The 27,543-nt window shown below is 40.9% G+C and overlaps 1 protein-coding gene across 1 annotated transcript; it reads right to left on the bottom strand.

The window, feature by feature from the left end:
• Positions 1 to 965: 965 nt before the first annotated feature.
• On the bottom strand, positions 966 to 27,543 carry frk (fyn-related Src family tyrosine kinase). The gene is made up of 8 exons (XM_084313971.1): positions 26,910 to 27,543; positions 16,867 to 16,988; positions 12,012 to 12,175; positions 11,555 to 11,723; positions 10,828 to 10,983; positions 6,011 to 6,192; positions 3,352 to 3,517; positions 966 to 2,638 (listed from the first exon to the last, which is right to left on the bottom strand). The coding sequence occupies exons 1-8, from the start codon at positions 27,302 to 27,304 to the stop codon at positions 2,430 to 2,432; spliced, it is 1,563 nt and encodes a 520-aa protein (XP_084170097.1). The 5' UTR covers positions 27,305 to 27,543; the 3' UTR covers positions 966 to 2,429.

Raw genomic sequence — 27,543 nt, 5'->3', positions numbered from 1 at the left:
GATGATATACAATTAACATTATGGAGCCACACATACAGTATTGTGTCACTATTGAAGCCTGTATACTGTAGGACTATACAGGTGCAGCTCAAATGAGAATATCGTGGACAAGTTATTTTATTTCGGTAATTCAATTCAAATAGCGAAACTCTGATTATAGATTCATTACACACAAAGTGAAATATTTCAAGCCTTTATTTGTTTTAATTTAGATGATTATGGCTTACAGCTCATGAAAGCCCAAAATTCTGTATCTCAGTTTGAATATTATAAAGACAAATATTTGTATATAGAAATGTCAGCCTTCTGAAAAGTATGTTCACTCGGTACTTGGTTGGGGCTCCTTTTGCACAAATGACTGCATCAATACAGCGAAATATATTGACTTTTCCACGTTATTCAAATGTATTGAGCTGCACCTGTATATCCAGTTTAATGACAATCCAGGACACAGTGGTGGGGTTGAGTGTGAACCTAAACATGGACAGTCAGTCATGGTTTGTGCACTGACAGCACTGTCACTGAAAGATATGGAGCCCAGTATTCATGAGGTCACATGGGTCATTGTGGCAATAACAGCATATATTGAGGGTGGCGTGTATGAACCTCATAACTGCAGCTTTGGCAAACATTGTTTTTACTTGAAGGTTTACATTATCTTTTATGGGTGAAGAGTGTACATGATTTTTAAAACCATTGTAGAATAAAAAAAAAAAGACATGGCATCAATCAGTTTTTTTTCTTTTTTGCAGGTACAAGGTTTTGGCATGACAAGAAGCTTCCTGCTGCACGCCCTAATTGTATTCTACTCACACCCATAGGTGACTGAGCTGATGACATGGATGTATAAAGGGAAAGGTTCTCAGCACAGAATATATTTTAAAGAAATGTGTTTTTGCCATTCAAGAATTACTTCTGGAAAAGGTTGAGCCTAAAAACTGCAGAGGACTTGCTTCGCTTGAAGTAAGATCAGAGTTTTCCGTTTTGAAACTTGTTTATTTCAAAGAAGGTAAGAAGAGAAGGCACAAGAGTGAGACATGCGTTTAAACTGGAGAGTGTGACCGCCACCGTGTGGTAGGTGTGTAGAGTTACATGTAGGTTCCACTGTTGGGATACAGAAAATATTACAAAAAAAAATCACAGTATTTTCAACTCAGACATAAGATATAAAACAATGACAAAGTTCATAATAACAATTAAAGAAATACACATTAAATATACATTTAATCATTTAGATAACATTGCATTCATGTTAAAACATCAAGTGAGCTTGTGGATACTTCCACTTACCAAATAATAAAAGTCCTCAACATACATACGATTTTGATCATGACATTAAAACACAGAATTATTAAAATGGTGTAGAAAAATTTAGTAATAATCCATTTAAACTAAACTCAAGACCTGTGCTTATCAATTTTTTTTTTGTGTGTGCTGATCCATCGAAGATAGAAATTTGTTGTCAAATTATTATAACAGATGATAGTCTAATAAATGATATTTTGGATCAGCACTCGAGTTCTGATAAACACTGTCCAAGACCCCTGGAAAAACATTCTTCAGTCAATAAACGATCACAGGAGCCACATTGCATACAAAATGGATGGAAGAGCGGACGGCACATTCTAACCAAAATGCATTCAATTCTTCATTCAACCACAAGAGGTCACTACAGCGGGATAAAGCTTTTTCTTGTTCAGTTTCAGTTCATATTGCACAATGTCTGCCTCCACAATGACAGCATTTAAAGGGGGGGGGGGGGGGTATATTCAGCTGCGATATATTTCAGCCAAGATGATAGTCCCCTCTCTCTCCCTCACACACACACACTCTGGGCGAGATAAACAGATTGAACTTGTAAGTGAATATGACTCAAGTCCATCGTTACAGGGAACACCTGCTGAACACTTGGCAGCTAACCAGTGAAGGAATGCATGCTATGCTGAGCGCATTCAAAACCGGTCCATCAGGTAGATCGCTAGCAGCTTCCCGGCTCACCCGAGAGAACAGATGTTATGCAAGGCGGAGTGGGGGCCACAGGCATTCCTTATAGACCCACCTGCCTAATCAAGTGCATTTAATGAGTTAGGCTGGGGTGAGTGGGGCTGTCACTTTCGGCATTTGAAAGAGAATTGGGAGTGTCACGAACAACAGTTGCACTTGTGTTTTGCTTTGGTGACGAGGCAACAATTGCATACACAGTGGTAATATTTTGTTAATAGTAGTCATAGGTTTTTTTTGAGTAAAATTCTGATGAATAAATCCGTGAATTGATCATGTATAGTGGAATGTTAATTTAACCTAAAATGATCAACAAAGTATATCATACTGAAAGTCTGTCTCGTTTGACCGTTTTGTTTTGTTTGTCGTCAAGACTGTCTGGTACTTGGAGCCCTGAGAAGTTCCACGTCATGCTGCCCGCACGGTACTTAGTAACGGGTGGCATCGTCGTAGGAGGTCACATCCAGGTCGAAGAAGTCCTCCAGCTTCCACTGGAGGGTCTCAAACGTCGGCCTCTCCTGCTCGTTCTCCATCCAGCAGTCCTTCATGATGTCGTACATGACTGTAGGACACCCGGGCGGACACGGCATCCTGTAGCCGCTGGGAAGCTTCTGGACCACCTGGTAGTTGGTCATGGCTGAAGACAAATAATACAACTCTTTCTTAAATATATATCCACAGCCGTCTGTACATAGCTGCAGATAGTCCTTTTACATATCCGTAGATATATCCGTAGATACTAAATCTGCACATATCTCACTCTTACTAGTTACGCTGCTGGCCAGTACGATGACTACCATACTGTCTTTATACCTGTATCACTGTACATTATACTACAACACTGTGCATACGTCTGACTAGCACTACTCCGTAGTACTAATTTGTATATTTTGAACCCAGATTAATCACCTGTATATTTCTGTTGCACTTTACCGTTACATTTGCACTCTTGTTGTATGCCAAACTTCTTTTCGCTGTACTGTACTTATGCTGTATAATGACAATACATTTTAATCTAATCTTTGAGATAAGCATCAGTATAAAAGCAGTGTAAGATTGACTTATTTTATGAGGCTTTTACAAGGCAATGAACCCTGAAGTACACTGTATTATGGTTTAGGCAATGTACAGGTGAGAGAGGTGATGTAGGACTGCATGGGAAGAAACTATTTTAGTGTAACGGACCATAACATCTAGACCATTATCTTAGTATGCTATGCACAGGATTATTTCATGACCTGCCCACTCAAGTAAACGGTTCATCATTCAACTTTTAAGTCAATCTCATGGGTCGACAGTGAACTAATTTAATAAGATGTATAACTGGGGTGATTGAATATAAAATCTTACATGGATATGGCATCTTCCCAAAAGTCATAATCTCATACAGTAAGATTCCAAAGGACCAGACGTCTGACTTGATGGAGAACTTATAGCCATGGATGGCCTCTGGAGCAGTCCACTTAACAGGGAATTTAGTGCCTTCTTTGGCTTCATACACATTTTCATTCTCCATCTAGAAAAAGAAAAAGGCAAAGAAATGGATCTTTAACAGGGTATCTGCAGGTTTCAAACTAGTTCGATTTAAGACAAAAAACACAGCAACACATGCACACTCCTGGGAATAAAAGAGTAAAAAAGTTTATGTTTTAGACTGGTGTGTGTGTGAGAGAGTGGGGATATTTTAATGAATCAAATAAGCAATGTGATGTCACTGTCAAATAGTCCAACACAATATGTTAGGGTACTTTATAGAAAAGGTTTTTCTTTTTCTTACAACCTCCGACATTTAATTGTGGCTATATTTGTGGTCCATTATATATTTGTCCGTCATAACAATCAACCAACCGCATTATACTTCAAAATCACTTGTTTTGCCAGCATGTAACGTTAGTTAACGTTAGCTATAATTCCATCTCTCGCCGAGGTATCTCTGACTCAAACATTACTCTTGTGGAAGATGAGCGATAGAGCTTTATCTTTCAGTTTGTTAACGTTACCGTTTTAGGCCACTGCTATTATGTGACGTGGCTGTTATCAGTCACATGATGACTAAGGAGTCAGCCTGGTTGCTTGAAGTCTTGTTTTTGAGGAACGGGGCCAGAGGCCACATGTTGTTATAGGCGGTCCCGTCTCTGCCACATGCTATGTAGGCAGTCCGGTCTCTGCTACATGTTATGTAGGTGGTCCCGTCTGCCACATGTTGTGTAGGCGGTCCAGTCTCTGCTACATGTTATGTAGGCGGTCCCGTCTCGTAGGCGGTCCCGTCTCTGCTACATGTTATGTAGGCGGTCCCGTCTCTGCTACATGTTATGTAGGCGGTCCCGTCTCTGCTACATGTTATGTAGGCGGTCCCGTCTCTGCTACATGTTATGTAGGCGGTCCCGTCTCTGCTACATGTTATGTAGGCGGTCCCGTCTCTGCCACATGTTATGTAGGCGGTCCCTAACGTAAGGTAATGAGGCCTGTACAGGTTCAATCTGTACAAAAAGCCATGAAACCCATGTTTACGCTTTACATTTTTCATGACAATTTATTTTTACAGTGGCCCCATTACTTTACATAACTAAGAAGGAGCTGGTTATCCAGTATGAAATGCTTGTTGGATGGATTGTGTGGAGAAAGGACTATAGGCCGTTCAGATGGGACACGACAACATATGGCTTTTAATGGGGTGATTAACCCTTTCAGTGCCAATCACATGTTAACACGTTTCTGGGTCGTTTTTAATTTTAATACCCTATTCAATCTCATGCTGTATGTTGCCTGTAAAAGACACTGTGACTCCGAAGGTGCAGTACCGGTCGCATCCTACCAGGCGGCGGTATCGAGCACCCTTAGAAACATTGTGTCTTGGGCTGTGCGTCGATTATATGGGTCCGGGCGGACTTTTCTTTGTTAGGCAAGTGAAGCGGTTGTCCCGATCGTATTGAGAAGAATCAAGTACTCCTGATCCTTGTTTTGTGATGGATTATGTTGGCGACACGATGGACATAATTACTTGGAATGGCAATCAGATAATTGGAATATTCTTTTGGGGCACATCATAGTCAAGATAGGGGCTATATGATATCAATCTTGCGTTGATCCGAGCATGCCTTCATTGCGATCCGAAAATGTTACTGTAACGTTACTCCACAACGTATGCCGTTGGTGGCGATCAGAGCATCAAAAAACTACCCCCCCCCCCCCCCCTTTCATGCATTCATGATGGAACATAATACCCATCATATGAATTTGATTTTTTTATTGTAGCGTGTGTAGGGATGAAATGCCAATGCATTTAGTATAATACAAGTTGCGTGCCATTACCAGCCTCCCAGGAATTACCGCTCTAAAACCATACTTATATTCACCACGGTATAAAACGGAAACGTATGGATGGAAAAAGTATTTCTTTTTTGCATCTTGACCGGAAGAAACTCAGTGTCAAATGACCATAGATAGTATTGTATCCATAGCTATAATATAGAATATAGTTATAGCTCTACAAACAAGGTGAAGGACTCCATTAGTTTAATGCTGGCACTGAATAAATGGGCCCCGGAAACAACGTGGCACCCAAAGTGTTAATCAAGTTTCAATTTCAATCGTAATTATGATTTGCCATAATGGAGCAGCCCTACGACAACTCTACCGCTGCTCTGAAGACATTATTTCCCGCGGCTCGCACTGTGCCACGGCGTCTTTCTGCTGCGCCGAGCAAAGCGCAGGTGCAGTGCGCTCCTCGGTGAGCGCGGGCCCAAAGTAACTTCCGGGGGTGCATGCTGTGACAATCCCCGCACCTCCAATAAAAGTTAGGAGGGAAAGTTGAGACCGATTGTTAAAACAGTTAATCAACCCAACACAGTATATCAACTCTGGTTTTCCATCCACTCATCGCTGGATCGTAGAATCCGTTTGTGCAGTTAGTGTCTATATGTTAGTATTTTCCTAGTTGCTTTCTGCCCGTTTCTTGTATTCAATAAACAGGCTTGGGTTCTAGTACTAGTCCTAACAGGTAACCCACCATGAAGACCCTGGCGAGGCCAAAGTCAGCCACTTTGCAGATGTTGTTCTCCCCCACCAGGACGTTCCTGGCTGCCAGGTCTCTGTGGATGTAGTTCTGTAGCTCTAGGAATGCCATGCCAGAAGCCACCTGGGCGGCCATCTCGATCTGGTCCGAAATACGCAGCTTCGTCCCCATGTCCTCTGCAGAGGGGAGGAGGGAGGGACGAGAGAACACCACAATGAGTAAATATCCTCAGACTCTCTGATTGAAGGATGTTCAATGGCACTTTGACCTTTTTTACTGCAGTAACCATGACATGAATCAAGAGTGACTTTCCAATTCCTAAGAACAACCTTTAAAAGTTCAGTGTGTGAGAGAGGGTCAAAAAGACAGAGGGAGAGACAGGCAGAGAGAAGGTAATGGGTGGCCTCAGTGTGACTTTGATTCTCTAGCCATTAAGAGTTGGTGCCACAGTAAGAGAGCATGTGCTGAGTTATAGAGGATTCTGGACCAGATCGCCTCAGGGCCGCCGACATCAATTTTGCATGACTGCTCTTCAGAGTGACCATCATTCCGACAGGCGATGACACTGCATCTTTTACGCTAGGACACGGTGTAGGTAGCAGATATGCTCGGCCTGGAGATCAGCTCGAGGGTTCGTTTTTCAGTTCAATTGCATAGCAACGTCATAGACGTTTATGATGTTCCACAAAGACCGTTATACTGTTCCTAATTTATGCAAATGACATGTCATCAGCTTGTGACTGCAACTTGTTCCTGTTCGCGGACGACTCAGCCCTGCTGGTCTCTGACAGGGACAAGTTACAGCCTGGTTGAAAAATCAATCGCACTGTACCAAAGATCTCTGTACGTGGCTTGACCGCGATGGCGTCAATCTGTCATTGAGTCAACCCAACGTTATGATTTTCTGGTAGCGGTGTAACGATGCATCAATCCATCGATTCTAATGTGATGATTCAACTGTATCAATTTGAAAATGTTAGAATCGAATATAATCGAAATAGTTTTGTTATGTTTTCTTTTTTGTGTGTTGTTTTTATTGACCTATAGTCCATTCATGCTGAGTGAATCAGTTCCTCCAGCCACATTTGTGTATTCAACATTTGTTGGGGAATTAACTGATAGAAAATGTATCGAATCGAAGTCAAATGAAGAGATTTCATGATGCATTGAATCGTTGCCTGAAGAATCGTAATCAAATTTAATCGTTGTGAGGTCGCATCGTTACACCCCTAGTGCTAACTAACCTTAGAGCTGGTTTGGTGGCGTTGCATTTTATTATTTTTTTGTATTTTATTTTTTTATTATTTTTTAAACAAACCCATAAACAAACATGACAACACACGATAAGATATACAAGCATTAGTTGACAGTGCACATCCAATGAAATCACCATTTAGTTAATTGTCTTATACAGGATATACCCCTAATACCAGTTATCTAAAAACCTATACACATAATATTATGCTCTAGCTCGTACCCCCCCTCCCGGACCCCCCATTGGATAATCCAACCATTATAACTTGTTCCTAACCATACACTACCATTATATGCTAGCTTTTATTCTCTCCACCACTTCTAACCACATTGTCATTTTGGATTCATTGAGCCAAAATTCTTGCTGTAGATATTTCTTGATAAATCACATCGCGATATGTAAGAATCCAGACCTTCCGGCAAATTTTTTCCGGTTGAAACCATCGTGATGCCATCAGCTTTTTAGCCACTGTGATACCAGATAAAACCAATCTCTTTCGCTGTGGATGTTCTGCATACTCAAAAACATCATTCAGCAGTAATACAGAGGGGTGTACAGGTATATTCAGAATTAAGAGATTTGATAATTGCTGGGTCACTTCTTTCCAGAATATCTTAACTGGTGGGCAGTCCCAGTACACGTGCATAAATGTCCCCTCATCCCCATTTGTACATAAGGAGCATTTGGAGTCTTGTTTAAGACCCATTCTGTTCAGTCTTATAGGAGTCAAGTATGTCCGATGGATATAGTTAAGATTGATTTGTTGATGGTCCGGGTTCCTTGATGCAAGTCGAACATTTGCCCAGGCTTCTTGCCACTCAAAGTCTATTTCCAGGTCTGGTATATCCCTCCTCCAAATAGAGTCTAGGTGGAGGGTTTCATACGAGGCCGTTAGTAATTGATGATAAAAATCTGATACAAAACCTCTCGATGTCTCTTTCATAGAAAAATGTGTGGTATCTGTGGTGTGCAATTGGTATCGTTAATGGAACACCGTGAGCCTTCAAACATGCCAATAACTGCGCGTAAAAATAATATGTGGACTTTGTGAGATAAAAATATTTGCGTATTTCATCGACACTACAAAAACCCTGTTTGTTGAAAACGTCTCCTAATGAGTGTATGCCTTGCTTTTCCCATCTAGGGAATCTTATAGGTTGTTTTCCAATCAAGAGTGCATTGTTATTGAATAAGGGAGTATGATTATGCCATTTATGTGGGATAGAATCTTTTTTTTGTGTTTCACGCCATATCCGGATCGCATGAGTGATTATGGGGCCTTTTATTATTATAATCTATGGACAGCAATAGATTAGTATTAAAAGGCAACACCACCACACCTCTAACGTTGGTACACAGACACAAAACATGTTAGCTTGCAGTCATGGCCAAAGTAAAGCCAATTAATTCATCATGTTGGCACGCTAGCAGAAAAGCACAAGAGTGAGGCCATTGTCTCACACCTAGGAGTTTCTTTGCGCTTGTGAACTTAAAACTTGTGCTTCTACAAACTCAAGTGATGAAGGCAAACAGATTTGACATGTACAGCCAATGATCTTTGTTACAGCGTGATATAAGTCTATGGCGCTGCTATGCGACTCAACTGAAAATGGAGGGTATGAGATAAAAGTGAGAGCTGACATGAGCAAAACCCCTGTTCTGGTGTTGCATCAGTGAGGAATGACACTATGACAGTCACCCAGACATCAAGAAAGCTCTCTCCATCTTTACCCTCCGACTTTGATCTCAACACATTCAAAAATGTACTAAAGGCGATCTATGCTATGACGATGACAATTCATAAGGCTTTCTGTTTCCTATGGCTTTGTGGTGTGTTATTTATCCTTGAGAACATTCCATGACCACATCCAACCATTATGACACAGGGTTGTAAAAAAGTTAAACATAAACTTCTGAACCGTTACTTAACATGGCACAGCTGATGGTTTTCTCAAAGAACAATGGCAGCTAAGGACTCTTGATCCCTTCATGTAGGAGCAATAATTAACCTCATGTAGGAGCAATAATTAACCTATGAGCAAAGAAGTATTGTAATCACTTATGTCTGTGCGCGCATAATTGCGATAACTTGTTTATTTCTTATCCGATTTGGCTCTTACTTGGTAAAGTTTGGAAGCACAGATCGACAGCACATTGAGATCAAAGGGTAGAATGTATAGTGTTGGGGAACCTACTCTGAGAGCATAGTTTTGTAAGCTACCAATTACTTAACAGTAGAAGACTTTAAACTACAGCAAAGCTACCTTCAGGAGAAATACCTATAACTAAATGTACTTGGAAAAGGTAGATCAAGGTACTTTATAAAAAGGAAATGTACATCTGCAAAGTAATACAAAATTATAACACAAAATGAAGTGACATGATTGTAAAAGAAAATCTCCCTCAATTGAATGTGAAAACTAAATGCATAGTCTACTCTTCACTTTAACACTATGGCGACCGGCGGGGCGCAGCGATTTAGGCCTCAGAGGACAGCAGATTGTAAACAAACCGATGTACTTTCTAAGAGCTTTATATATCATTTATAGTATTGCTATCTGTCCATTCTCATTGTCACTTGAGTGCATAAACCGTGCCTTCATAATGGCTTAAAGAAAATAAAAATCCATCGGTTGGATGTCATTTTATAGCGTCGTGAATATAAGGTATATCGCACTTTTCGTCTAGGCTTTTCTTCCGGAGGCTGCAAAAAAGGCTAAACGTTGGCGCCGTTATATCAAACGCCATTTCTGCTGTATATATACGAATGAAATAAAACAAACTGCGTAGCATCCGGACTATTACAGAGCATCTATGGATGAAATGGGGACGGCGGGGAACGCCGATTACTATTATTGATTAGCAATACAGTGTGCGTTCAATATAGCATTTTCACTGATCGATAACGTTACGTTATAAAACAATGTCCAATCCAGCTGTAATTTGGGGTAATATTATCCTACCGTCAGGCCATGTGATCGCCGGCAGCATTTCCTCACCAGTCATCGGATTCTGGTAGATCAATATGCACATTGGCTAATCATAAATCCCATTATTTCACGCTGAAAAAAACTCAGCAAGCTGATCCAAGATGGAGGGTCTTCTTTTAGAATCAAAGAACTATGATCCGCCCACAGAACTGTACTTTTTTTTAAATCCACATAATGATACTGCAGTGGAGCGATGGCGCCCCTAAGCGGGTCTGGCCGGTACTGCATGTTTCGAAAATCAAATATGTGAAAAGATCCTGCTAGTGGATCGGGTACCTAATAAGCGTTACAAATATGGAATAAAACAATAACAACTTGTCACGTATACTCGTGGCTCTGGTCCACAACGCTCTTTTTCGAAACACGTATATATACACACGTGGACGGACGCCATAGTGTTAATGAACACTCAGTGTATAGCAGTAGTAGTATAGGCATAGTACATAGTAGATGGTAGTATAGACATTGTAGCAAAGTACATAATTGTAGGCACTGTACATAGTGCAGCCACAATCAACGATGGCTGTTCCATCTCTTTTGGAGATCAAACCAAGGTAGTCTCTTACTCTGAAGGTACTCCAGTAGACTGCCGTTCATCAGCTCTGTAATGATGTAGATGGGCTCCTCCACAGTGCATACAGCGTACAGCTGGATCAGCTTGGGGTGACGCAGTTTCTTCATAATCTGGGCTTCCCTTAGAAAGTCTTGAGGATCCATAGAACCTATGAAAAGCATTAAGGCATTAATAGCTATTGTTGGAATGTCTCGTCAAAATTCCATGGCTTTCAACGGCCAATAGCCATTGTCACGTCATTCACATCAGCATCCCTCTCATGCGAGATGGTACACCGGAAAGGGTTAAGGCGAGAGCACAGTCTACAAATAGTACATTCTCCATTAGTCCCCATTCAAATAATGGCCACTGTGGATATGGTAAATGAACTGCATTTATATAGTGCTTTTATCCTAAGCGCTTTACAACTTACGCTTCACATTCACTCACACATTCACCCACCAATGACAGAGACAACCATGCAAGGTGCCAACCTGCTCATCGGGAGCAAATAGAGGTCAAGTGTCTTGCTCAAGGACAATTCAACACTGCAGAGAGGAGCCGGAATCGAACCCGGGAATCTTCCGATTACCAGACGACTGCTCCACTTCCGGAGCCACAGCCCCTGGCTGATATATGGCTACTGAAATATGGCTACTGAAATGCTAGCCAAAGTGGAGTAGTCATGCAAGATCTCCAACCCGGTTACAATTTAATATTACATTTAATATTTTGTTTACCAGGCTTGAGGGTCTTAACTGCAACTGATGTGGTGTCATTCCAGACACCCTCGTAGACTTCTCCAAACTGACCGGCTCCCAGCTTCTTCAACAGTCTGATGGAGGTCCGGTCAATCTCCCACTGGTCCACTGTATTGTAGGACAGACCGATAGTCTGTGGAGCCTCCATCTACAAAAGAGAGAATATTCAATTATAAGCACACAGCAGAACAATAAGATGTGTAAAAAAGAACACTAATCTTTTTAGTAACAACATGACATACATTATGTAAAAGTGTCATGGTAGGCTATAAGATTGTATTTGTTCGGTTCACTTCAATTTTGTGCAATTATTTCACTGTAGATTTAACATTTTATAACAAATTTACAACAGTTAAGTATACTTAAATGCACACTATAATACAACAACCAAAGTGAGGAAGAAATCATTGTGTTTTTAGTTAATGACATATTGTACCTTTTTGCACGGTTCGACCAGACGCACACAAAGACCATCCTCTTGTTTGGAGTAGTGTTCCACCAACTGTTTTAGTGTTTCAAAGACTTTGCTCTTCGACACATAATGATATCCATTTGGCATTTTCTTCAGTTTGTAGTGCTTCACCTTCCCCCTGTCCAATACTAAAAGACAAGTAAACATCTAGTAAAAATCCATGGAGTTTAAATATAAGAGAATGAAGGATCAAAGAACTAAACCAAGTAAATAAATTACTGTGGTGTAGACTACCACATCCTCCGATGTGGAGTCACCAGCCAGTTCTTTTCACCTGACCGAGGAGTTTCAACGAGAAAGAGGTTCACGGCATCTCCTCCAGATTCCCTCCCCGTTGAACAGGCACCCCAACGGACCAGTAGGAGTTGCTAATGCAACGACCAGGACTCATACCCCACCGGCTTCCCACCCGCAAATGCTGACGATTGTGTTCGTTGGAACGTCTGGCGAAGCCGGAAGTACCACTACCGGGAATTGAACCCTGGTCTCTGCGGTGGTATGAGAGTGCTTTTACCTCTATGCTACTTACAACTCGGGCCGAGCATCGGGAAGTATGGAAGAGTACAAGGTAGCAGCTTACATGCTACGCAACGCTTGACGGAACACAGCGCGAGATTAGCGTTTATGGTTTATGGGAGTAAATACTAGGAAAGCTGCAGGCCCAGATGGGATAACAGGACGAATACTAAAGTCCTGTGCAAATCAGCTGGCCCCAGTATTTACAACCATATTCACTCTATCCCTGGCTGAGTCCGTGGTCCCTGCCTGCTTCAAAGTGTCCACTATAATCCCTGTACCAAAGAACTACTCTCCAGCAGGCCTAAATGACTACAGACCGGTGGCACATGAAATGCTTTGAGAGGCTGTCAAGGACCACATCTGTGCCTCTCTCTCTATATATGCAGTTCGCATATAGGACAAAAAGGTCCACTGACAACACGGTCTCCCAAGTAATACACAACACACTATCTCACCTTGACAGACAGAAGGGGGCTATGTGAGATTGCTGTTCATTGACTATAGTTCAGCTTTCAACACCATAGTCTCCACCAGACTGGTTGACAAGCTGATCGATCTGGGTCTGAGCTCCGCCATGAGCGCCTGGATCCTGAACTTAAGTGATAGGCCCCAGGCGGTCAGGGTGGGGGGGGTCATACCTCCAGAAAAATCACCCTAAGTATCGGGTCCCCCCAGGGCTGCGTTCTGAGCCCCCTGCTGTATTCACTGTACACACATGACTGTGTGGCCAGGTTCAGCTCCAACTCCATAGTGAAGTTTGCAGACGACACAGTGGTGGGGCTGATCTCTAACAATTACGAGAAGGCCTATCGGGAGGAGGTTGATGAACTGGCACGCTGGTGCCGGGATAACAGCCTACTCCTGAACATTGGTAAAACCAAAGAGCTGATCGTGGATTTTAGGAGAATACAGCAGGGGACACTGGATAAACGGGGCTATCGTGGACTTTTATTGATTGAAAATGTTATTAACAGACCAGAGAAAGACTCATCTTGTTTACATCAGGGTCCCCCATTTTCAATTCATCAAAACATACAGGTAGACAGTACTGTTGCATCTAGACATACATTGGAGGTGGGGGGAATTATACATTGGAGGGGGTTGGGTATGGACATTTACAGGGGCCAGTTACGAATTGCAGTCTCCCATAGGTGCTCTTTGAGAGTGGTTTTGAAGGTGGGTAGTGATTCACATTCCTTTACAGCTGTGGGTAGGGCGTTCCACATTGATGTGGCATAATTGCTAAACATGTTTAGTCCCTTGTTTGAGCCGAATCTGGGTTTAACATGATTTGTGGAGCTCCCTCTGGTGTTGTGGTATTCACTGACCTTTGGGAAGTATTTTTACATGTACATGGGTACCTTAGTGGTGTAGTGTATCTTGTAGACCAGGCCCATTGATAGTTGCTGTACTCTGTCGTCTACTCTAAGCCATCCTAGGTTGTCAAAGTGGGCAGGGGTGAGGTGGGTTCTTGGAGTAAGGTCAAGCAGTAGTCTGACCAGTTTTTTTTGTGATGTTTGTAGTCTTGTTTTTAGTGCCTTTGGAGGTGCAAGCATAGTCGTAGTACCCTTGAATGAGTGCTCCTGCCAGTCTTCAGGGTATTCTTGTTTACCAGAGAGGAGATCCAGTACAAGAATCTAGTTCTTTGGTTAACTTTTTTATTACATTGGATGCCATTTTGTCACAGGAAAGATTTGCCTCTAGGATGGAACCCAGGTATGTAATTTCATCTTTCCTTGTGACAATATTGTCACCCACTGTAACCGAGAAGCCGTCGGTCTTGCTGAGTTTGTTATTTGAACCCGTCACCCACTGTAACCGAGAAGCCGTCGGTCTTGCTGAGTTTGTTATTTGAACCGAAGAGAATGGACTCTGTTTTACCCAGGTGGAATGATAGTTTGTCATCAGCGAGCCAGGTGCAGATTCTGCCGAGTTCCAAGATGGACAGGGTGAGCAGTAGGGCTGCAACTAATGACTATTTTAGTAGTCGACTAATCTGTCGATTATTTTTTCGATTAATCGACTAATCGAAAAACAATTATATTAAAAAATAATAATAATAATTTTTTTTTTTTTTTTTGCACTACCCATCTTTGTGAAAGTGGCTTCTCAGCCCTGGTCCAGCTGAAGACAGAGCAGAGGAACAGATTGGACATTGAGCATGACCTCAGAGTTGCTTTGAGACTCTTGTCAGGACCAAACAACATACCCAGTTAACCCAGTTATCCCATTAGTTCCCCCAAACTTACTGTCTGTCTGTTATGTTAAGCTAAGAAGTCTTCAGCTGGCTGGACCAGAGCTGAGAAGCCACTTTCACAAAGATGGGTAGTGCAAAAAAAATAAAAAAATAATAATAATATTTTTTATTTTTATTTTTTAAATGACTAATCGACGCAACAATCGACTAATCGTTGCAGCCCTAGTGAGCAGTTTCAAGTACCTGGGAGTCCACATCACAGAGGACCTCACATGGTCAACGCACATAGATGCTGTGGTGAAAAAGGCGAAACAGCGCCTCTATCACCTGAGACAGTTAAGGAAGTTCAGAGTATCAGGGAAGATACTAGACTCCTATTCCGGGGCTGTAGAGAGCATTCTGACTGGAAACATCACTGCCTGGTTTGGAAACAGCACGGCACAGGACAGGAAGGCACTCCAGAGAGTGGTGCGCTCAGCAGAGTGTACTACGGGTATTGCACTACCACCCCTGCAGGACTTCTATAACAGGAGGTGCAAATCCAGAGCCTGCAGAATAATGAAAGACCTCCACCACCCCAGGAACCAGTTTCTCAGGAACTTAGCATGTTTATTTTTTTTTTTAAATCATGCACATGTCATGTCTTACCTATTTATTTTTTATTTTATTTTTTTATGTCTATTTTATTATTGTATTATTGCAAAATCGATGCGGGCATGACCACCTGCATTTCACTGTATGCCCTGGTATGTATGTGACAAATAAACCTCTTGATTCTTCTACCCAGACGCCCCAACCAAATAATTTAAGATGAACTAACTCCTCAATAGAACAATGATCCACCAAGGCCTATGCATCTAAATCTAAAGTATGGATATGTCTGAAGCTTCATAATCAACAATAACATCAACAAATATCAAGGTTTGGGTTTGAGCAGTGATTCAGTATCATGGTGAAACACTACACTGTACATCAAACACAAGTTAAAAGAGAACTCACTTTTCCAGGGTTGGGACACAACACACATTTTCACAATTAAATATTTTAATTAAAATTAAAGCTTGTATATAGAACCCTCAAGTCCCAGTATAATGGAAAACTACAGCAAACTCTTTTCCCCGTTCTGACACATGCAGATGTTATGTGACGAGCAGAGGCTTGTACGTGTCCGGATATTCAGTAGAAGGAAACAAGCAGCATCTTAAGCAGCATTCTGATCTTGTCCTGGCCTGGCCTGATGAGTTCTTACCACCATAATGTATAGAGCGTTTCTATCCTCTGCCCTAGAAGGCATTAAGTATGAAATATGGGACAGCAAATGGGGAGCTGAGAATAAAGGATGTGTGCTCTCACTCAATCCTCGTTTTGTGAGCTTGTTCTTTTATTACAGAAATTGCCACAACACACAAAGAGTTGAGGAAAAAAAGTAATCCCCCTTACATGGAGTGCCATCTATCCAACCAGATAGTTTCGGTGCATGTCGCCTAGTTTTGGATTGGAAGGATTAGGATTCCCATTCCCACGGATTTCCATTTGAACTCCTTTATGTCAGTGGCATTCACATGTTTTCCACTTGTACTTCCCATTTCCAGGGAAAAGCCTCCAAACTTACTCTATAAAAGCCAAATTCTCTCAGGTATAACGAGCAAATCAGTACCATGTTTTCTCCGTTTCTAGAGTTTGAGTTATTAATTTTGCTAGGTGGACATCCATCAATGGATAATATGGTCAAACTAAAAACGGACCTGATAAACAGTGAAAGGACAGACTAAAACAGACCAAAGTGAAGTTATTGTACCGCTTCTACGGGAGCAGAGGTCCATCTATTTGTTTAACTTCATGACCTCAAAGCATCAGTCTCTTCAGTTTATTGTAGGAAAGAATGATTCACTCAAGAGCAAAGCAGAGATTGTTCAGGAATGAGGAAACACATTTTTCTTTGCCAATTTCCTGCTTCAGATGGGGAGGTAGGCACAGAAATACATGAATGACAAGACAAATATACAAGTCAACAAAAACAACAACAGGTGAATGTTCACTTTGTTTCTGAAGAAAAAAACATCCAATAGGCTTTCAATATTCTCAAATAGAGGCTAAGATTACCTGAGAGGGAGAGCTCCCCTTTCTGACTCTCGCAGTGCCTGATGAGGAAAGCCCCATGTTGGTTCCCTTCAGCTAACAAGAGCTTCTCTGCATCCAGTCTCTTAGTGTCAGCAAAGTACCATCTAGAAGGGACAAGCAAATTTGTAAAATAGCCAGCTAAATTTAGTCATATTTTCTTATACTGTGCCAGGTGGACAGGGGAGTTTAAATGGTATACAGGCACAATTAGGGCAAATCTTAAAACATAAAATCCACCCTAAACAGAATTTACATTGCGCTATTTCAATGATCTTGAACAGTTAATTCAATATCTATAAACATACACAACTGTCTCCCCAAGCTGGATATCAGAGCATCAAAACGTTTTAGAGTTGGTCCATTCACATTGAATTAGTAACCCACTTTGTGAGCTTGTAGAATTTTTGCCGGCACTATTAAATCACATACATACCGTACTCTACCTTTAAAACCCATTGTAAGCACTGGAAGAAGGCTAATCAGACTTAAACTGTAATACAAACTAAGTGCACATAATAGTAATGTACATGTGCTTTGACACAGAATGTTTGTTATATTTGTATATATTACCTTTGACCTGGCAATAATATAGGTTTCAGGGATTTGCACATACTGTACCGCACGAAACACTATCTCACGATCTAGAAAACCAGCCTGAATTATTGTGAAACCGGGGCGATTGTTTGCGTGGTATATAGCGCACAAACGAAGGTATGTAGAAATAAACTGTTTTGTCCCTGTTGGAATATAAATCGTGCCTGTCAAATTAGCCATACTATTGTCTCCGTAGCTATAATATAGAATATACGATGGGTCCGCAAACATCGTGAAAATGGTCAATAACGCTGGCGCCAGGGAGTAAAGATGGAAAAACAGCATGGCAGTCAATGAGTTAACCACCAAAACCTGCATGGACTACAATTTATCAACGTTAGGGTACCTTGTGTATACTAGGGCTGTCTTAAATACTTTGAAGCTTCGTTCGATGGGCATGGGATTCGAATATGAAAATAAAATTTGAATATAAAAAAATAAAAAGTTTGCAAAATCAACTCTGCCTCTCTTTGTTAATTACAACAAGCAATGCCGTTTGTTATTTAAGATGAGGTCGGACTCGGCACTGACAGATTAGTGTCCATTGTACTGCTTTTATAAAGCCTCAAATGACGGCTTACAATATTTCATGAAAGCAAAGTGTTTCGTTTGTCTTAAGATTTAAAAAGGTTTAAACTTTACAGCACTGACAAAGTTGAACAAAGTGCTGTACAAGTCCCACAAGATAATTATTTTTCTCTTTTTTTATAATTTTGTATCTCTTTTTTTTTATCTCGAAGCTTCGAATTAAAATCGAATCTCGGCCCTGAAGCTTAAAATTCCAAAAAAAATTCGAAGGTCAAGCCCTATACCGTTTACTTTCTATTGTTTTTTTTTTTTTTTTTTTTTGGTCTTTTTTCCCCTCCATTTTCCTCCGATTTTTCTCCCATCCCAATGTTAGTCGTATGCCAATTCCCAGTCCCTTCCTGGTCGCTGCGCACTTACCCCCCACAGTCAGATCATCTGGGAGAGTGGAGGCTACCACGTGCTTCCTCCGACACACGTCCAGCCAATCACCGCTTCTTTTCACCTGGCAGCGCGGATTCTCATTGAGAGGGCGTAGCGTGTGGGAAGATCACACTATCCCCCTCAAGTCCTATCCGCGCTTAGCAGGCGCCCCGACCGAACTGTAGGAGTCGCTGTTTACAACGACCCGGACCCACCCCGCCAGATTCTCCCACCCTCTAATACTGCCAATTGTATTAGTGCGGACGGCCAGCCAAGCTGGTGACAACCCCGGAGCTGTGAGCTCCGGGGTTGGTGACGAACGCAATCTCCGCTCGGCCACCTAACCGCCCTCGTTTACTTTCTATTGTAATGTGTAATATAACTGATGGGGGCACTTTTTTAAATTGTTTTATTTTTTTCACCAGTTTACTTTTCTCATATCTTTATATTCAGAGTTCATTATATTTTTTTACATCATTTATTTCTCATATTTTTTTATTCAGATCAAAATTGTATTGCCTATATGTATGTCTACCATTACCCTGCCCATACCTGTACCTCCTCTCCCCCCTCCGCCATGCTACTATGACGCCCGAATTTCCCCAAGGGGATCAATAAAGGAATATCTTATAAATACATCTATGTAATCTATTCCAGCACTTTACAATTCAAATGCAATAAAATGTCTCTTTATCACTTGGTACCTAAAGCACTTTAAACGTATAGTCTTCCTATTTCCCAGTTTGTCTTGCCACATTGCACATTTTGTGTAGTCATTGTCCCGTTTCATCTACTGTATTGTCCGTTATGTGCACATTTGCAATTTGTCTGTTCTGTTGGAACTACAGACCAGAAGGAAATTAGCCTCTGGCTATAATCTGACATATTTACATGAACATGTTCGTACTGTTCCCATTTAAAAGAAATAAAAAACAATACTTTAAATGTAGTTCTTATTAGGGGTGCACAATATTGATTTTTTTTACCCCGATATCGATAACTTTCTGCTCCTCAAGGTCGATACCGATAAATATATATTTATTGTATTGTAATTCTTATTTTTTTTTATGTATATTTCTGTAGTTTTGACCTAACCAGATTCATCATGACATGAGCATTACTACTATGAACAAAACAAAGCCAAGAGAACAGTTTTGACTCTTCAAATAAAGTGACTATTTTTCCAAATAAATATAATTTGAGTCAATCACAAAATTCACAATCAGTCAATGTCATTAACAATGTGTTTCCCTGAACAATGAGTGAACTAAAAACCAACAGGTATTGTGCTTTGTCAGTAGGGATGGGTACCGTTCACATTTGCACCGATACGGTACCGGTACCTGAATCGATATCGGTACCCAACGGTACCTTTTACGGTACTTTAGTCTCTAAAAATGTAATCTACCTACCTCAGTTGTAAAAAAAAATAATCCAAACTTCAAATAACCACATTTTCGACCGTTTTCGGCTTGCCATTGCCCCGACTGCTTTGTTGTTGAATTAAGTCAAATCCTAAGTAAGCATATATTGTGCGTGTGAACGTTGACATGAAAAGAAAAAAGTGAAAAAAATAATAAAAAATTTATTATCGGAGCTATAAATACTTTTATCGGGTTTATCGGGATGGCGTCATAATTGCCGATATCGGCCCGATAATTATCGTGCATCCCTAGTAGTGTTCGATACATATCGATTCTAAATATTTAAAACGGTTTCAATACTCATTTCCCGAAATATCGATATTTAATTATTCATAAAAAAAAACGGTTTTGTTTTTTTGTATAAGGAAGTTGCATTGTTCATTTCAATACCTGTAATAGTACAGTAGTCCAGACACATGTGCATTCAGTTAAGTCGGAATATGACTGTAATACAAAGTTTAGTTTGTCAGGTACATGCAACACAGATTACAGTGTTTACATCCGTCTGCTTGAGAAAATACCATGTTCTGCAATAAAAATGATTGAAGTGAGATGAACAGTTATTTTTAAATGTGTGATCTAAAGATAAACAAAGGATTTTAAAAGTGTTATATTTATCTTATCTTATAGTACCAGAGAGAAGCTGAGGAGAATCAACCAGCAACAAAATCAAAATTTATTAAAAAATAATTTTTTTACATTTTAAGATTGAACCTTTTTCCCTGTGGTATCGAAAATGGTATCGAATATCGATACTTTTCAAAGTATCGTATCGAAGTTCGAAATTCCAGTATCGTGACAACACTAATCCCTAGTTCTTATAGCTCTGAATCAGAAAATGTCCCCGTATCCCATAGAGCTGTGAATCTTCAATGGCCTCACGATTCGATTACGATTCAGCTGTCCACGATTTGATTCTACGATGCAGCTCAATAATAGATTACATCCTCAATTTTATAATCTATATTACTGCCCATGGATTCTTTTTCATCAATTAATACAAGCAGTTAGATAAATTAACTTATATTTATAGAAAGTTCTTAAAATCAGAATGTCAAAATAAATGTCTTTACTAGTGTTGCATGATACAGATACTAGAAAGGTATCTCAATACCCAGCTGTTAAAAACGGTCAATACTCTTTTTTTTATTAGTATCAGTATCAATAATTTTAGAATAGCCTGATGCTGTATTTTCTATGAGTTGAGTTGATGCATGACCAGAGCACTAGTCATGCATCAACTACCGGTAGTCATATTATTACAATAATAATATATTTGATTTGTAGGGCGCTTTATAGTTGTGGAGCAAATCCAAAAGCACTACATTGTAAAAGAACATAAAAGATAGCAAGAGTAAAAAAATATATATAATAATAATAATCATTTAATTGTAATAATCGATTATGTTCCGTCACTGCATCGATGCTGAATTGTCCACGTCCGCATCGCGATGCATCTTAGAATAGAGAAATGTCCACACCCCTAGTATCCCAGTAACATCACCATGCGTACCGTACCGTTGCCGTGAGTGGCATGCGGACTGTTTGTGTTTTCCTTTGGTCATGACATGCATTATCAGAGGGTTTGTCTTGGATGGGGATGTGGTGGGGATTGGCTGTTCCGGGAGGGGGTTCACATTAGGGCTGCACGATTTTGGGAAATAATCTAATTGCGATTATTCTGACAAGATATTGCGATTGCGATGCGATTATAACATATTTAAAAAAAAATGTACAAGAAGATGTTGCTGCTTTCTGTAGTCGGGTCCCAACTGCAAAATTACTGTATTACCCTGTATTATACACTTTTACTATCATGTAGACTATTCTGCCTTGTGTTTACATGTGATGTATTGTATACATGCACATTTATTATGTTCTTGTGTGATGTATCGCACATTTTATTGCTGTGTGATGTATTGCAAATGTTATTGCTGTCATCTTGGCCAGGTCTACCTTGCAAAGGAGAGCTTGTATCTCAATGGGACTTCCTGGTTAAAAAAAATAAATAAAAAAATTGCAGGCTTGGCGATTTGATAATTGCATCATTCCAAATCGCGATTTCGATTAAAAAACGATTAATCGTGCAGCCCTAGTTCACATGCCTTCGAGCAACACTGTACTTATTGTACTTAATTTATACCCATTATGTCTGCACGTTCTACATTGCACTACTTTGATACTTATGTCTGCACTTTATGCATTGTTTTTATTCTGTCAATTGTATGCCTATGTTAATTTCATGCCATTTGATGTGGGGCCCTTTGCCTTTGGGCTCTGGTCCATGAATCGATAAATGTGCACATTGAAGGGGAAGTGCCTCATTTGCATAACATAAAATTCAGAAAACTTGCAATATATTTTTTCTTAGTTTATATGTACCAAACTGGGAAAGTTTCATAGTGATATCCATTAAAATATTTGTTTTGCCCATTAGGGGGTACAAGTTTCAAGTTTCTTTAATAGTTGTCATACAGTACAGAATACTTTCATACAAAATGCTTCTTACTGTTACGCTCCAGAGACTGTGCTAGACAAGATAGTATCAAATAACATAGTATAGCATGTAAATTAGAAGTAGAAAATGAGGTCCCAGTGTTCAGTATAGACATATGTACAATGTTCGATGCAGAATAGACGTAACTGAGTTACCATATAATATACAATACTATGCAGTGTACTAATGTACAATACTATATAGTGCAAAGCAGAAATGGGATGAGGTACAATTTAGGTACAATTTACAGTAAGGTGTACGAGTTGTAGTGCAATCCTTCATCAATAAATATAAAGTGTGGGGAGTGGGTGCTACAGTGTGTTTGTTTAAAGTGAGTGTGCTATAAAGTGTGGGGAGTGGGTGCTACAGTGTGTTTGTTTAAAGTGAGTGTGTGCGTGTGGATGTGTGTGCTATGTGCGTTTGATGGTTGTTGTTGTTGTTGTGTAGTGTTCATTGTTCGTTGAGCAGCCTGATGGCCTGAGGATAGAAGCTTCTTCTGAGTCTTTCTGTGCTCGCCTTGAGACTCCGGTATCGCTTGCCTGACCGCAGCAGTTCAAAGAGGCAGTTGTTCGGGTGACTGGAGTCTTTAATGATTCTCTTAGCCTTGCCCCTGCACCGCTTGTTGTAAATGTTCTGGAGGGTGGGGAGCCCCCCTCCAATTGTGCGTTCGGCTGAACGTGTCACTCTTTGTAGTCTGCTTCGGTCTTGTGCAGTGCTATTCCCAAACCAGGAGGTGATGTTGCCAGTCAGGATGCTCTCTATTGTACATGAGTAGAAGTTCTTAAGGATCTTCTGACTGACTTGGAACTTCCTTAGGCGCCTGAGGAAGTAGAGGCGTTGTCGTGCCTTCTTCACAACACTGTCAATGTGTGTGGTCCATGTCAAGTCCTCGGATATGTAGGCTCCGAGGTACTTAAATCTGTTGACTCTCTCAACCAGTGCCCCGTCGATGCTGAGGGGGCTGTAGTCCTTGACCCCCGACCTCCTGAAGTCCACAATCATCTCCTTTGTTTTGCTGACGTTCAGGGAGAGGCTGTTTTCCTGGCACCATCCCGCCAGGACCTTGACCTCTTCCAGGTAGGCCCTCTCGTCGTTGGCAGAGATCAGGCCCACAACCACTGTGTCGTCAGCAAATTTGATGATTGTGTTGCTACTCCGCTGAGCCACACAGTCGTGCGTGTACAGGGAGTAGAGGAGGGGACTCAGAACACAGCCCTGGGGGGCCCCTATGTTGAGGGTGATGGATGAGGAGGTGCAGTTGCCTGCTCTCACCACCTGGGGTCTGCCCGTCAGGAAGTCCAAGACCCACTGGCAGAGGTCATAGTTCAAGCCCAGGTCCCTGAGCTTGGCTATGAGTTTGGAGGAGACTATGGTATTGAATGCCGAGCTGTAATCGGTTGTGTTGGTAATCGGTTGTGTTGGTACTACACCATTACTACTAGTACATCATAGAGCTGCCGCGATTACCGCATTACCGCGGTATCGCTGTTACATCACGGCCACCGCAGAGTAGGCTGAATACCGCATCACCGCTGTTTTTTATAATAATAATAATGAAGTACCCTCCTCTCGTTGGGCTTTCGGCTCTGCAGATATACCCTACTTCTCTATCGAGGTTCCAAGCGACCCTATTGGGTACCAGAAAAGTCACGTGAAACATTGCAGACCACCGATTGGTCAGAAGAGAGACGCGTCACACGTTGGGAGCGTCCTGCAGTTTTTTACATCCTGAATGCCAGCCATTGATCAGAGCTCGTCACAATACGGCTAATAACGTTAGCTTTAGCTCCCCGCCGGAGTGGACTACCATCGCTCATCAGGAGTACTAAACGAGACATAATGATTTTACTGTCTGCAACGAATGTTATAATAAAAGCCCTTCGTTCTATACACTTGTCTGATTGAAAACTTTATTAACAGACCGCAGAATGGGACAACTCAGCACGCTCTGAGCAAAGAAAGGAACTGAGATGGTCCGGTAAATACGCTGATGTTATTGCACGTATAACTATATAATGGTAATGCCACAAAACGAATGCCTTTATTATAAAGTAGTAACTTTATAGTAATAATAATAAGAAAGGGTCAGGGGGGTAACCACCCCTGCCCGCGACACCGAGTGAACGGCGCACGACCAGAGGGGAAACTTCGAATCCGTGTTTCACTTTCAATAACTAATGCGTGCTTGCCGAATCCCAAACAATATTCATGCTGCAAAGTCATCCTCTAAAGATCGACATTTAGACTAGAGGCAGGCTATATGCTATAAAAAGTAGACTACTACTAAAAAAAAATGCATTCAAACTTTTTTTTTTTTTTTTTTGTGCGTGCGGTAATACCGCGGCGGTAGTAAATATTTTGCAAATCCGTGCGGTAAGGAAAACATCAGTACCGCGGCAGCTCTAGTACATCATTATTATTATGTTATTCAGTTATCAGGCATGTGTTTAGGTTGTCTATTACTAATGGTTTGATTGGGTGTCGTTTGTAAATAGCGGTTTCAAAAATAAATGTATGGCATTTTACAATACAGAACTTTGAAGGCGTTTTCCCAAAGGGTGTACCATTTCCCTAGCATCTACACACACACCAAACTTTCCACCTTTATTCATATCTATATCCTGCTTCTTTGTGCCAAAGGGTTTGTTGATATGTCATATAGCCTGATATACAGACAATACAAAACTTTAAAGGCGTTTTTCTCAATGCGATTTATGAGTTTGTATTACACATAAAACAAAAAATCTCTATTTCTCTAGTACCTCCACACACCAAACTGGCCACGTTTCCTCCTATCCATATACCACAACTTTCTGTTAGAGGATTTTTTGATATATCACTCATCCCGATTTTTTGAACATTTTATACAAAAAATGTAAGCAAAACATAATTTTTTTTATGACTAGGGGATCGGTCATAAAAGGTCATAAATCCCTGTTCGGGTGGCATATAAAAAAAATTCTCTAAAAAAAAGTTTTTTTTAATGAAAAACCATGAGAAAATATCATCATCATCCATTTTTGCACAATTTTGCTCGGGGTGACATGCAAAATCCTTTATTATTTTTATCTTTTTTTTTACTATTCTAAACAATTAAGATGTTTGCAAATGGTAATTACAGAGCGAGCCGTGTATTTCCGCCATTGGTGTCACAGCGCATGCGCGGCTGCCTGGTGTGCATGCGCTGTGACACCAATGGCGGAAATACACGGCTCGCTCTGTAATTACCACTCATGGAGTAACAATGATTTAAACTGTTTATTAGCAACTCCGAGCTTCCAGACCACACTGGAACACACACTGTAAAGCTGTGTTAAACCCATATTGTACGCTGGGTATCTTTGAAATTCATATCTGATATATTTTTGACACACCCCCAAGCCCGCTTTCACACTTGGTTGGTATTTTCTAAAGTGGTCACGTCCCATGAGCAAGTGACTGCGGTCCACAAAAGCCCCAGGCTTGCAAACCGCAGTCACGTAAGGGACTAGTCGTCATGAATAACCAGATAGGCCTACCAGCTGAACAGAAACCAGTTGCACAAGACGTGGATGGGAATGTGTCAAAAGAGTAAGACCTCTTTCAAACATTACTTTTATTTGAAACTCAATAATCCCAGTGAGCAGCATGTTCTGGTTGGCCACGGTACAGTTCCTCCTTATACCTGGAAGTGTTGCCTACAGACAATGCCTTGCAAAACCAGTTCCAGTCTATATTTAACCAGGACACAGTGCGCTAGTCATGTTTTTATAGACTGTAATTTCCTGTGGAATGCCATGATACAAGTATGTTACATACTAACGTTATCTTAATCGTAGGTTTGTGCGATTTATTTTGCTCCACCAAGAGAATAATTACCCAATTCAATACACTTCCTGGTCATAGGCAATTATTAACCAGTTGGACACACAACTTTTACTATAAATGCAGCCCCAACAGAGTTGCATTCCCACAGGCAAACTATAATTTCACAATCTCAATTCAAAGTAGCCTATACCCTATATACAATTTATTTCAACGGAATGTGAATTCAGTGAATTTAATATGATCACACTGAAACAAATCACATTTTAAAAGATGTAATTGTGGTTCATTGCGAATTGAGTATACATCTATAAAACCGCGATAGCCTAGCCTATATGAACCACATGTCGATACCCCTCTATACTTGTATGTGTACCACTATGTCTGTACATCTACTGGTCAATTAACTGACTTGTGATCACAAAACATTTTTAAATAATAATGGATGCAAGGGAAAATACCAATCTGGGCTTGCTGTGTGTTGCTCCGTCTATCTGTATGTCATGTATGTCATATATGTTATGATTAATTGAAAATGGGGGACCCTGATGTAAACAGGACGAAAGAAAGTCTCTCTGGTCTGCATGTATTGAGCTGTACTTTACCCATTCTGCAATCTGTTAATACAGTTTTCAATCAATCAGCTCCATCAACAAATTATCACCTATATTTCTATGGTTTTGCCTCTATAGACCTTCAAACATCTAGATCCATATCATTATTATTCATATGTAGTCTATTTTGAGCCATGTACTTACGGCTCTGCATCAACACTCTCCACAGGTGCCACATAGTTGGCAGGGATATAACCCTGCTTGGAGGCTGACCTCCCGGTGAGCGCCTTTGCGTACCACCAGTCGCCAGCACTTTTGTCCAACGCTTCCAGTGTGTCCCCAGCATTGAAACTCAAGTCCTCCTCCGTTCGAGCGGTGTAGTCGTACAGAGCAATGTAAACATAACAAGCCACTGTTTGCACAGGGACCGGTGGTAAAGATATACCATTCCTGGGCCCAACTCCAGCACCAGGGTTTTCAATCACAATAGGTATATCTCCTTGTTCGTCGTTTTTCTTCGCAGTCGCATTATTGCTGGCTTTATCAAAATATCCTCGAACAGCCTGACAACACGAATTGCACTTTTCTCGAATTTCCATGGTGAATGTTTCAACTCAAATAATTGTGTTATCGGGGGAAAAAATCCAAACCCCCCTGGTCGCGCTCATACTTAACCTTAAAAAACGTACACGCACGGTAGCCCCTTGAAAATAATCCCGACTCACAAGTTTGCCTCACAATGGTCTTTGGACTTAATGAGGCGCGCACCCAGCTAATAAAACAGCCCGACGAGATTTATTGGCTCCAATACCAACTCGGTACGTGTTCGACCTGATTG

Source organism: Notolepis coatsorum, assembly GCF_963971535.1.
Source record: "Notolepis coatsorum genome assembly, chromosome: 5".
NCBI classification, from domain to species: Eukaryota; Metazoa; Chordata; class Actinopteri; order Aulopiformes; family Paralepididae; genus Notolepis; species Notolepis coatsorum.
The sequence above is the reverse complement of the archived record's forward strand: the minus strand, read 5'-3'. Positions and strand labels throughout refer to the sequence as shown.

What these genes read in the sequence shown, in the direction of transcription:
- frk (XM_084313971.1), bottom strand. Translation starts at nt 27,304, where the DNA reads ATGGAAATTCGAGAAAAGTGCAATTCGTGTTGTCAGGCTGTTCGAGGA. An exon ending in AGGGGAGCTCTCCCTCTCAG is followed by an intron (nt 12,176 to 16,866) that starts GTAATCTTAGCC and finishes CTTGTCTTTTAG; the next exon opens with TATTGGACAGGGGGAAGGTG. An exon ending in TGGTCGAACCGTGCAAAAAG is followed by an intron (nt 11,724 to 12,011) that starts GTACAATATGTC and finishes TCTCTTTTGTAG; the next exon opens with ATGGAGGCTCCACAGACTAT.